The sequence below is a fragment of the Podarcis tiliguerta genome, assembly GCF_965153285.1.
Source record: "Podarcis tiliguerta genome assembly, chromosome: 7".
NCBI classification, from domain to species: Eukaryota; Metazoa; Chordata; class Lepidosauria; order Squamata; family Lacertidae; genus Podarcis; species Podarcis tiliguerta.
In genome coordinates this window covers 55,634,978-55,648,393 of record NC_139540.1, presented here as the reverse complement: position 1 = coordinate 55,648,393, position 13,416 = coordinate 55,634,978, and the positions used below count along the sequence as shown (strand labels likewise).

Sequence of the window (13,416 nt, the reverse complement as noted above, 5' to 3'; positions counted from 1 at the left end):
GAACACATGCACAGAATTGCAGCCTTTGGTGAAACAGGAGGTGCCATCGCATTTCATCCCATGACAAGAGATCATGATGACTATAATATTCCGCACACTAACTCGACAGTAGGGATGGGTAAATTCAGCAATTTCTGTTTCTCTCAGTTTCTCATTATTCCAATCTTAAATTCAGTTCCCTATGTTTCGACATCAATTTGCGATTTTAAAAAAGTGCTCCTGAAAATAGCTTTTTACAGGGCATATTTCTCCCACTAAACACCTTTTTGTATGCAATTTTGCCTATTGTACTTATTTTTTGCAAAGCAATTTCCCCTAATATTAATGCATTATTTTTTTTTTGCACCTATTACTTAGCTGGAGAACTGAATTGCAATATTCAAAGAAGTGCAAATTTTGAAGGGTTGCTTTTTTACTTCACATATTGTTCTGAAAGTGTGAACCAGGTAAATAAACACTGACTTGAATTTCTGTCCCATTCCCACTCTGCAGTGTGGCATTCACCTCAGTGAGCTTGCCTCCAGCCAAAAAGGAAGGAACTCAGGGCCTCCAAGATCTGAATCGGTATTAGTGATCCGGAGAACAAGAGAATGTTATTACCTTGGGTTATTGAATCCCTCTAAAGGGTCACTTCGTAATACTAAATCCCTACAGGGAAGGTAGTTTTCAGCACAATCCTATACCTGTCAGCTAAGAAGAAAATCCCATTGAGTTCAGAAAAGTACCGTATTTTTTGCTCTATAAGACTCACTTTTTCCCTCCTAAAAAGTAAGGGGAAATGTGTGTGCGTCTTATGGAGCGAATGCAGGTTGCACAGCTATCCCAGAAGCCAGAACAGCAAGAGGGATTGCTGCTTTCACTGCACAGTGATCCCTCTTGCTGTTCTGGCTTCTGAGATTCAGAATATTTTTTTTCTTGTTTTCCTCCTCCAAAAACTAGGTGCGTCTTGTGGTCTGGTGTGTCTTCTAGAGCGAAAAATACGGTAAGTATAGGAAAATTTTGGGATTGTAATGTAGGAGAGTTGTACCCTGGGGTTCTTTCCATTGCAAGTGAAAAAATAGCAATCAAGCATCTGTTTATAGGTGTCATACAGAGGAACAGGGAGGTCAGCCAGAAATCTGGTGTTGTCCAGGAATCTCCAGCTTCCACCTGGACACACAAAACTACTGAAAGCCAAGTTTGAGTCAATTTTGTGGCTTTCATTTTGATCCAAATAGTTCAGCCACATTATTGAGATAGAAATCAGGGTTACATGGCAAATAGTGACCCTCTCTATGTTCTCTGTCACCTTACAGAAGTGATGAACATTTCATTTTGCGGGGTTATGCTGCAATCTCATTCCTGTGTGTAAGTGCGTCAATTGAAAATGGATGGACTGTTTATTATTTCTAAATCTCATGGTGCTGGGTGTGGGGAAGGGAAAGGGAAATGTTGGGGTTTTAGGTCAATTACCAGGCCTATAGGTAGCCACGCTGACAGATGAGCCCTTTGTTCATTTGTACTCTTTAAGTACTACACCCAACACTGGATATTTTTTGTTCACGTAAAACATCAAATGAATATATATCTTAATATGCAACCATTCCTGACCAGAAGCCAGTGTCCTAGGAATATTCCACTCCCCTTAGCACTATTGATTTGGCTTGGCCATGAAATAAAGCAGAATAAATTCTAGGCAATGGGAGGTCCAGGGCAGCTCGCACTTGCTTGCCACAGAGATGGAATTTGGCCAATTGATGGTGGAGATGCTTCCTTCACTCACATTGGCTCACAGAAACTCCACTTCTGAAGTGGAAAGTTTGGTTCCCATGGGCAAAAGCTCTAGTCCCAAATCAGAGAGCACTGCACTTACAGAAACCTTTAGAAAACTGAAGTTATTTCTACAAATTCAAGTCCAAATCCTAGAGTAATGACCAGAGACAAGTGGTGTCATTTTTAAATGAAACAGAGGCTAAATGGTTATACATGGACCCAGTGCTTTTTTTCTGGTGGGACGCAGGGGGTACGCATACCCCTAAACATTTTGTGAATCTTTGTACTTTTGTCCATTTACTGTATTTATTTTTCCCAATTTGAACTATAAAATGGTGGTTTTCTTGAGTCAAAATGAGAGTACCCCTAAACATTTTTTTAAAGAAAAATAGCACTGCATGGACTTATGCTTTGGCTTTTGAAAAGATGGCAATAGTTTCCCCTTTGCCAAAATAGGATAATACCAAGTGCCTTACAAAACAGCAAACTTTGTAAAGGACTTTTGCAGTTTCTAAACAATAAATGGAATCTATATACCTATATGCAGTAGTCATGACCTTAGGTATCAATATCCCAGGTTAGGCCTCAAGTTGCACGTGGAGCATTAATTCTTCTGCAGTGCCAGCCTATTGTAGTTAAACAGTTTAGGTTTCTAAGAGTTGGGTGGGAATGGACCCTGTGAATCAGCTATGCTAACCCTTCGCTCTGAGGCTGGCTGTTTTGCACTTAGCAGTTCACAGGTGCTTGCTGATATTCCTTTGGAATGGGGATTCTGCAGGCTATTTGCAGATGGTGTGGTTTGGCATCTGGTCTTAAATCAATATCACAGGAGCTCCTGCTGGCAGACCAGTCTCTCCAAACACTATTGCTTCTCCCTGCTTTCAATAGTCCCCTTTCAACAGCTACTCTACAACCAAGGAAATTATCGTGGTTATGACCTAATATCGCATATGCTGTGAAGAGAAACCAGTTTACTTTGTAGCTTGTATAGTGTTCTAGACAATGTTCTGTACCCCTTGACCATGTAAAATGGTATCTGCCTCATGCAGAATTCTGAAATTCTGGGCTCTATTTTAGGTCCCTTCTGAAATAACTTGACAGCTGCTCCTATATCTGTTCTGGCAAATAGTTGAGTTTTTTCCTCTGCTAAGAAAAAATGGCTGTCCAGAGCTGTTGTTCACTTCTTGCACAATCTGCCTACAATACAGGATAGTAAAAAAACACCCCGTTTTTGAACACTTACTGTTGGACAAATTCGTCTAATGTTGTGGGGGTTTTTTCCTACAGCTTGTGTATGCTGTCTGAAAGGGTCTGTCTTTTTGCCGTTTTCTTCCAGGCTTCAGATGCAGATGAGGACAGAGAAGCATGGCTCTCTGATAGGTATCCACCATGGAATTTAGCAGCATGTATCTTGCCTTTGCACTCTCAAGGAGTCACTGCTTTAAATGCGCCAATGTACATGCTGGCAATTTGCTGGGGGCGGGGGAATAATGTGCTATGAACTTACCTCCACCCAAGTACAAATCCTGTATTAATCTAGCATGTTGTCCTATATAAGAATGACACTTGTAATTAAAGGGGGAAATCACTGATTTATACACATGAGCAGTGAAGGGGAAAGGTTTCGGCACTGACTTGCATGCATTTTTTGTTTACAAATCTGTGCTCCTTAAAGCTGTCTCACACAAAACCAGACCAGAATAAATATCTTACAAAACGCAAGGGAAAGAAGAGAGACCAAAACAATGCCTGACTTGTTAAATAATTGCAAATCTGACCCTCCAGATGTTTCTGAACTACATGACCATGCTTGATGAGCATGAATGGAATTGTAGTTCAGCAGCATCTGTAGGGCCAAAACGTCCACACATCTGCAATTCAGCATTCCCATGTAGTTCAGATTTTGTTTAGACGTTCATTTCGTTTTTAAGATACGTGCCTTTTCTCTTAAACAAAATAAAATCAATTAAAATAGATACCAGGCAGGTATTAAGTGCTACATATGTGAACTATAGGCACTAAAATTTCTATTAGTTTTGCTGTTTATTTTGTATAATCCTGAGTCACAGCTAGCATATATAACAAAAACTGAATCAACTGTAATTATATGACAACTTATATGCCTGTGGTGCTGTGTGGTTCTCCAAGGCCCTTGGCAGAGCTCTTTTCCAATCCTTTTAACCGAGATCTTTCAAATGGAGTTTGAAACGGGACCACTGTGCATAGGAAATATCTATTCTGTCTTTGAGCTCCTTCCCTTTCCAAAATGTTGTCTGGAGATGCTTGGGATTGAACCTGCGATGGGCTGCATTCAAACAAAGTTATCCTGTTCATACAAGGGCTTTCCTTTTCACAATAGAATTTCCTCTCCAACCTCTGTCTCCCCAAATGTTCTGGAAGTTTGAAAGAACTCCCAGAACAGATAGTGGGCACGGGGGGGGGGGAGAAAGAGGGGGTGCTCTGTTGTCCTTGCCTGAACAAGATGACTTCATTGGATACAACCCAATGTGTGAGCACAGACTAGCATCACCCCTGATGTCATGCATGTAGGCTCGCCCCGGTTCCTAATGTAATGCAATGTAGAAGACAGTGCACATACAATTGTACACACACTTTCTCACTACAGACATTAAAATATGAAGCTTCCTGCCTTGAACTGGGACTTAATTACCCTGGTAAAAACTGCCCCCATAAATATCAATCCCAAGAAACTATAGATGGGATGCCATATCAGGCATTCATGTTGGAGGGTGGGAGGCTACCTGGAAGCTAGAGTCAGGCAGGCTGAGGGCCAGACCTCTAGCACCCTTCTAGTGTCACCCGACCTCCAGAGACAGGATGCTGATGGGCTGTAGTATGACTGTAACTAGCCCTGCATTCTGAGCTATTACACACCACTCATACCATGTCATTCTGTGGCATGCATAGATAGACCAGGGCTCAGTAATTCTTTCTCTGGCAGAATACAGCATGTTTTTTCAAGTTCAAAATGTATGCCGGACTCTCATCCCTCGGAGATCATCAGTTCTAGAGCCATGGTGGATTTGCTTCCTGACAACATGAATTTGTTCTAGTATAGTAGTGTGCCAGCTGATGTTACTCATTCCAGATAATTCCCAGTCTTACCGTACAACCATTGATTATCAGGGTATGAGCCAGAAAGAACTTTGTGGATCAGGCAGTGACTGCTGATGATCAGTTACAGGACATAAGGTCAGGAATGCCAGTTTGGGATGCTTCTCTCCATGAAAAAACACACACAAAAACTAGCATATCCTGGAGATATCAGCCTGCTAGTTTTGTTCTTGGAATACTCTCTCCCTCCTTTCTTCACCTATGGGAGCATCAAAAAATGTGCTTCTTTGTTTGCACTGCTGTAACCCATTCTACATTTTTAAGATGTTCCCACCTTGTTCCCACCCCGTTCTGTTGCATATTGCTCATCTACCCTGAACCAACAGCATTTCTGCCAACAAATAAGCAAAAAACAAACAAACCATAAAATGAATGTAAAATTCTTATCAGATACGGGTTTTTCATACCAGATTTTTTTATTATTATTATTCATGGATACATATACAAGAGATGCATAGTTTTTCAGAGCTAGGATTGAATGTAATAAACTTCCAAGACAGCTCAAAAGAAATGAAACAAACAAACAATGACAAATAGGGGGTGTGACATACCGGGAACAATACATATGATTATCTTGCTAAAGTTATTGCAGAAATGCAAACATTGTGGTGCTTGTGTGGTCAGCACCTCGCCCAAGATATTTCTGTATCAGAGTCAAAAATCCTTTGGCCCGCCTGAAGGTTCCTCCACTTGCACTCTTCTGACATTTCAGGAAAATTGAGAGAAATGGACGTCTGAGAATTACACTGGAACTCCATGTCTTTCTTGGCAACTACATGCTTTAAATGTAGAATACATGAAGAAAGAGCAATTGTTGGCAAGGGACATCCAAAAATATGGTTTAATCTATGGAGTGCTGCTCCCGCACAAGTTTCTGTTTTAACAAATGGAAATTATACAGAAGCACTTCTTGACGAATGGTACAATTATGATATTGGAAGACTGAAAGTTGCCTGAAACGGAAGTGCCTGCAATATACAGAATATAGATGCTAACATATGACATTTTAAAGTGTATCATTTTATGAAAAATCCCCCTCCCGCAGGAGTCAAAAACAGTTGAACCAATCTAGCTTTCTGTGGAAAGTTGTGCTTCGTCTGATGTATTTTCTAGCTGCAAGTTTAGCTGAAAACTGTCAAAATTTATATGTATATATAATATGGCAGTCTAGGAGAAATGCATGCAACTGCTACAAAGCTGAGTACAGGATAAATATCTCTTGCTAAGCAGTTGGGAAGTCACCCAATTAGAAGGACCAGTAATGTTATAATATTTACATACAGCCATATTATATTCTTATGTTTTCACAGTAATGTGCAAATGTTACAAATATGGCTTTTCATTTTTAAAAAAAAAAGTAAGTAAGACATAATTGTACAGAGTAATATTTCTAAATGTTTAGGACTGTTTCACCTTTTTGTGAAACCTGTTGAGTTTGCTTTAACTGTACACTGCACTCAGTCACCACCTTAGTAACTGTGGAGTAGTTCACTCGTATTTCCTAAGGCACAATATTAATGTTAAATGCTTTAAAAATGGAGCCATGCTTTCTTTTTGTCTATGTGACATAATATGCCATTACTAGCTATACGGTAACAACATTATTGGTTGTACGAAATACCATGTCAAAGACTACATTACATGCTTAAGTTTCATATGTACTCTATAAACTTGAAGCTGCTCTGAAAACATACTATACAGCATTGCATATTAAAACGTTTGGTTTTTTGGTAATATTTGTTGTACACAAAGCAGAGAGTTATAAGGCTTCAGTGGAATAATTATCTTATAATTGAACAAATATTTTACATTCTTTGAAAATGGTATTTACATTTGCTTTTAACTCATCTTTTGTCATTTGGTAATTAATACATGTTTCATATGCATCCTTCTGAACTGTCTAAAGTGCTTGCTTATTAGCTTGAGGAAAGAAAATGCATAATTGTCTTAAACATAACAAACCCACAACATAGTAATGGCAAGAGTATTTGCATGGGATCAGGACTGCATTCTCAGAAGCAGAAATTATTGTTGAATTCAAAGCCTCCCCAAGGCATATATATATATATATATATATATGCATAAATGCTAGTTTGTATGTATAAGCATACACATAAAACAGTTGAGGAAAAGATAGATATCCACATTTTTGTCCATCAACCTTAATATTTTGTGCTGTTCAATTGTCTTGTGCTATGTCTAGAAATTGATTTAAGTCAAAGTATTAACATGCAGTCCTATGATACATGAGCAAAGACCTGCAATAGGCTGAAAAGTATAGAACTGAGATGACAACCTGGGTTTGTTTTAAAAATAATGCATCAGGAATAAGGCAACAAGATGTAAAATACAGTTCAAAAGTGAAGAAATCCAGGAATTCAGACACGTATTTTACTTTCCAGGGCTTGTAACTAACTAAACCATACTCAGGGTAGATCCACTAAAATCTTGCCTATCATCTGAATGGATCTACTCTGAGTATGAATGAGCTGATACAACACAACAGGGGGTTTTATACCCATACCAACAGACAGTTCCAACACACCCCAAGTTCCAATGTATGTTTGATGGTTACTGTGCCTAGAAATACTTTGGATGGCAGCATATCCAAAGCTGCCAATACAATGTCCTGATGTCAGAAGCTAACAAAATAAGGCACTTCCAGTAGAGCCCAAAGGAAAAGAAAGCCAGTTTTCAGTCAGTCACCAGTTGTGTCACATTTCCTATTTCAACTTGCGAAACGCACCATTTCAGAGTTCGTGTCCTCCATTTCCCTTGAGATGATTTTCTTGACCGAAGGTGTTTCCTTGGTTGAAGCCAGCTAATTAGTTTTATGTATAGATATACAGACAAGAGGTAATTGTTCCAAACATTCCAGAAAGGGAAAGAGCAGAGCGGTACCAGGGAGGATCTTCCATTTATCTGAAGCCGATGTCTCAGCGGAGCTTAAAGCAGGATATCTAGACGACCAGCTATGAATGGACGTTGGTGCTGGAGAGGTCGTTCCTTATTATTTCATTTACTGCAAGGAAGAAGAAAACAGAAGGAGAGAAGGGTTATTGCTCTATACACACTTCTGCCAAAAGTGACACTTAAAGGCACTTGAATTAGTGTTGCCTGTTTCTCTTTGGTCACGGATGCTAAGCATAAAATTCCAGCAAGTAGCCAATCAAACCAGGATGGGACTGCAAGAGCAAAAGGATCGCATAATCCTAAAGGAAACTCATGCAGTGCTCCCAGGCTTCCATTAGAAAGGAGCACCCGGGGCCTTGCCGTATTGCATCACTCATATTCTATCCCTGCAATTTAGTTACACACACACACACACACACACACACACACACAGTTGGGTTGGCTTTGAAGGGGAAAGGGACAAAGAAGAGGAAGTCCATAGAAGAACTGATCCATGGCACATAAGCTGACCTGAGCTTGCAAGCATAACCCACAAAACAGCAGGGGGCTGACCTGAATGTTTGAAAATGGCTATGACTCAGTTGGATAGGGGTTCCGTATGCTGAAGTTTCCACAGTGGGAAAGAGAGTTGATGAAAGAAATAAGGAACCTAAATTGGTGTTTTTGCTCTCTCGCAGCCGATAGTGGTGAAACAGATAAATTGACATGTCTTCCTCAACGGTGGAAAGCACACAAATGTGGGTGTTGTGTTCTTTTTTAAAAAAACAAAACGCACAACTCCTTATTCGCCTTCAGAAAACTTCTGAGGACAAGGCAGCAAGCCATAGCAGGCATTTAAAGAAAGAAGTTGACAGGGTCTATAATCTAAGCATTAACCTGCGGGATGAACAGAGTAGTGCAATGTTTTCGTTACTCGTGGTTATTATTTTTTCATTCCCTTCACCCCCTGCTCGACTTTGGAGCTGTGCAGTTTCTCACACTCCGGCTATGTCCATTTATCGCTTGTGATTTTTGGCAGATGGGCAGGAAATGACTGAACCTGGCAGAGCATATCAACAGTGAGCTGCACAACATCCCTTCTATTTCCACCTCTCCTCCCTGTGGTCCCTGCCACGGCTTGATTTACATTAAGATAGACAAAATGTCATCAGGAAGGCTGTCACCACTTTGGAGCTTTCCTAACATCACAGCGAAGGGGAAACACATGCCCACGTCATGGAATTAGCCTGGAAAAGCCCACATTTCCCTTTGCTTGTGGGCTGTTGATCCTTTCTGCTTGGATAATTCCATTTGTTTGTGCAAGAAAAGACCATGCTGATCAAAAACAAAACTTCCTGTAGCTGTGCGCAGATTATTATTATTTTTAAAAAGTTTTTAAAAGATGAGTTTGGTTTTTTTTAAAAAAAGTATTTAATCGCTATGGCACATTTTTAGAGAGAGAAAGCAAGTTAAATTGGGTTCCAGTGTGGCATAAGAGAAACTGGACTATGATAGCTTCGTACATCTAAATGCCAGTTTTCCTTAGGAAAATCTGTGTAAGGTATTGGGGCCCTTGAGCGCCAGAGGTCAGCTACCTTATTAATTTGTGGCACCAAGGCAGCTCATGGGCTGAAAGGCTTACTGAACTGATCTTTCCTGTGCAGTAGCACCACAAACGTAATGGCTAGAGAAGGTATTGCAGCTTGCCAACCAAGCTGGGTCAGGTGACCTGATCAACCAATGGGGGCCTGATTGGCTCTGTATGACTTTTGCTTTAGCTTTGCTTTCTCAGTGTGATCAGCTTGTTGCTTGCCTTGCCTGCTTGTCTGATCAGTTTGCAACACTGCCTGCCTTGCCTAATCATACCAAGAAGAACGCTTTGCTGAACAACCATGGAAAGTAAGTGATGTGGTACATCGTACTGCACTAATGGAAAGTGCTGTGAGTGGTTCCTGACATCAAATCTTCTGAGAAGAAGCTGAAATCGGGGGGGGGGGGGGGGGCACGGCCGGCCAATCATCAGCAAATATTTGAGCCTATGCCCCTGGGGCATTCTGACAGAACATTTGATTTTGGACTTGCTTTGAAATTCTATTGACACGGCACTTTTAAGCACCATTGTGGGTAGGAAATAGTTCCATTGAGTTACTGCTCCTCAAGTAACCTCAGAAGTCCCAGGCCATGTGGAAGTGTATGCAACTTAAATCTACCATACACTGGTGTTTTGAGGACCATAGCTTGGTGGAAGAACATCTACTTTGCATGGAGAAGGCCTCAGGTTCAATCCCCAGCATCTCCAGTTAGAGTTGGGCATAACTGTTGCCTGAAACCCTGGAGAGCTGCTGCCAATCCATGTAGACAACATTGAGTAATATGGACTAAGGCAGATTTGTATAAGGCAGCTTGCTGTTTCCAGAAACTGGAGCAATGGTAGACTTCTTCCATAGGGAGCAGGAATTGCCATGCCCATGAGAAGAAGCCCTTAATTGTATGTCCGTACTTGAGGATTCCTTCTCAGAAGCCTGACTTCTGGATCTCAAGGGGCCCTGCTGATTAGCTGTCATTGAGAATATGTCATGAATATACTACTGTTACTTTAAATACCCACCAACATCTGTTTGAAAACAAAAAGAAGAGTGGATTTGCTCATGGGTTGGATTCCCTTTATTAGTGCACTTGAAGTTGAAAACAAACCCTGTTAAGCCAGATGGGGAGAAGGGGAGTGAATCCAGTTTGTTTATTTCATTAGGGTCTACAGCTAAATGTTGTATTTGATGTTTGTCATGGCATACAAATACTTCTTTTAAATAAGCAAAACCTATGATCTTGCAACGGGGCAATGGGCACAGCAACAGAGCTGGAGAAAAGCTATTTCAAATACCCATGAGCATGAAAAGTTACTCTTTTGCCCAAACAGAAAGCACAATCAGTAAACAGACAGTTTTGGGTCTATTCCCCAGCAACTGCCTGAAAATGTAGTCAATTTTAAAATTGTAGCCCAATTGATGTTTCAGCTGTTTTACAGCAAACACATTTTAGATAGCTTAATGTGTAATCCTTTCTTTTATGAACTATCGTATTTCGGGAATGAAAATGCGGTTCAGTCAGTAAGTGATGTCATTCACATATATATATCTAGAAGCAAACAGGATAACTAATGGTTTGTTTTATTCTTTATTTTCATTTTTCAAGAAAGCTTGAACATTGTGTCCCAATGTCAACAGATGCAGGGATCCGTTCATAATTTAAAAATATTTAACAAACACCTCTTTCCACTTGCATAGAACCCTTACAGAAGCCTTGCATTAGTGGCTTTTATATAAACCAATCTGGTTATTACATCTCTTTAAGACTGGGCTTCTCATCTTAACACTCGTTTTGCACGTGAGGTAACTTAGGGACACAGGCAGATAGCTGGCATGCTAAAAATCATACAAGTCAGTTTGTGGTCAAACTGAAATTCAAGACATAAACTTCAGTCTAAGATTATACTGTTCTTGGACATGAGCGGAATCCTTCCTATACTAACCATTCGCACAGCATTTTAAAAATATGTGAGGTTTTTTGCAAGCTTGCCAATTACACCTACAGTTTCCCAACATGCTCTCTGCTTAAAAAAATTGCCAGAGCGAAAGTTTCCATGTCATCCTCACTTTCCCACTAGCACCCTCTCTCTTAAAAAAAGAATCCAAAACAGATTTAAGAAAGGCAGGTTTGTCATGTGACCACGCTACCTGTCAAGGGACCTGAAAAATAAAAATTTCTGTTGTTAAAGCCATCAGATGTTGCAGCAACAGGATGTGGCAAGACTGTGGTTTAATAAGGAGGTTTTTCTTCTGAATTTAATTTTAAAATGACCTTGCCACGGAAAAGTTTGCTTCAGAGTAAACAAAATAGCATAACTGATAACAATAGTTTTATTTCTTTCTTTTACAGGCAACTATATTTCATCACATTAACATACAAAGTTTAAATGCTTTTGCCTACAAGGCAAATTCTTCTGAAGTGCCTCTACCCTCCCCACAATATTAAATTGGGTGCTCTTAGAATCATAAAGTAACCTTTGCTAAAAAATAATGATCTATAGATGTAATCCTGGTCCTATCAAAGCTACTATGAAAAGCCAAAGTACAGACTATTTTAGCTAGAGATCAAAGCTTTCTTAAGGCTTATGACAATGAAAACAAATGGGAGATAATTGGCAAAAGAGAAAAGAATGAATTATTATTATTATTATTATTATTATTATTATTATGCCCTTCCTCCCAAAGGAGCCATGGGTGGCAAACACAAAGAGTTAAAACAATACAATTAAAAATAAAATTAAAACTTCTTTTGTTTTCAGTACAAAATGTGTCCTATCATATTAATGAGATGATACAAGAGTAGAACACAGACTACAGCACAAATGCTTTGGTGCATAGAAGAATGCAAGTTCAGATCTGCTATGACTTTACAACGATATACATCATTTGCAAATGCAAGTTAAAGAACAGAGACTGTTAAACAGCAGAGGAGATAAGAATTTAAAGCATGGGCTGCAGAATGCTGAATCTGCAGTTTAATGACCCAAGATTATTCTTATTGAAAAGTGAGTTTTTGATCCTGCTTTTTTTTTTAAAAAAAAGAATAAAGCAATGTTTAAATTAGCAAGACACTGCACCATATTCCACCTAAGAATATCACTGTGCAGCAGAGTGAATTCAGAACGTATATTTACAGTGGAATCCTATATACAGTACATCTTCTCAAAAGTAAGTCCCATCGAGCTCAATGGGACTAACTCCCAATTAAGTGTGTATAGGATTGTCTTCTTAAGAGTCTACAACTTTCTGCTTGCACCTGAATCACAAGAACAACTGGTGTGAGAAACATTCACCTTATTGTTTATAGAATACCACAGAAGAACATATAGACATGAGCCCAGCTCCAAAGCTAAGTGGTGTATTCCAGGAAGATATGCAATAGTTAAGTTACCCATAATGGAGACAGAATGTGACCAGATTCTGCAGCTGCAGCAGAGTTGTGCTAAACTGAACAACAACCTTAGGTCAGCCTCACACTGTAACATTTAGGACATCTTACCTTGGGAGAGAGTAGAAATGAATTTGTGTGTATCTCTGTCCCTAGCGTTTGTGAGGAATGTAGACAGGGTGACTCCTTGTCTCCATCCAATGTCTGAAACCCTGAAGAGCTGTTGCAAGTCAGTGTAGACAGTGTGGAGGTAGGCGGACCAATGGACTGACTGAGCGTAAGGTAGCTCACGTTATGTGTTCCTATGAAATGAGGTTTGTTAAAACCCTCATCCTTGAGCAGACCTACACTTTCTTACTGGCCTTGATTTGGGGCCTCTAACAGATACCTGATCAGGTGAAGCTTTTACTGGCATGGAGATAAATAACGTGAAACACTTCATGTGCTTTCCGTGTGTTGGGGTCAAATGAGATGTGATCCTAAAAGCGCCACCAGCATCTATGTCAGGTTTTTATTTTTATATATATATAAAATAAATTGATCATTGGGACCACAGTGCACTAGGAGGGCTAGCTATGATCGCCATGAAAACTGTCCCAGTGCTAATCTGGGTGGTTGCAGCCAAGTCTGCCTCCCACCAGTTTTGTTGAACTACAAAACTTG

The 13,416-nt window shown here is 39.9% G+C and overlaps 1 protein-coding gene across 4 annotated transcripts in view; it reads right to left on the bottom strand.

The window, feature by feature from the left end:
• Nucleotides 1–5,278: 5,278 nt before the first annotated feature.
• NFATC1 (nuclear factor of activated T cells 1) overlaps nucleotides 5,279–13,416 on the bottom strand; it is a 123,669-nt gene continuing 115,531 nt past the window's right edge. For all 4 annotated transcript variants that reach the window (XM_083449169.1, XM_083449167.1, XM_083449166.1 and 1 more), the window contains exon 10: nucleotides 5,279–7,909. In XM_083449169.1, coding sequence (XP_083305295.1) covers nucleotides 7,907–7,909 — 3 coding nt within the window. In that variant the 3' untranslated portion in view covers nucleotides 5,279–7,906. The remainder of the gene's footprint in view (nucleotides 7,910–13,416) is intronic.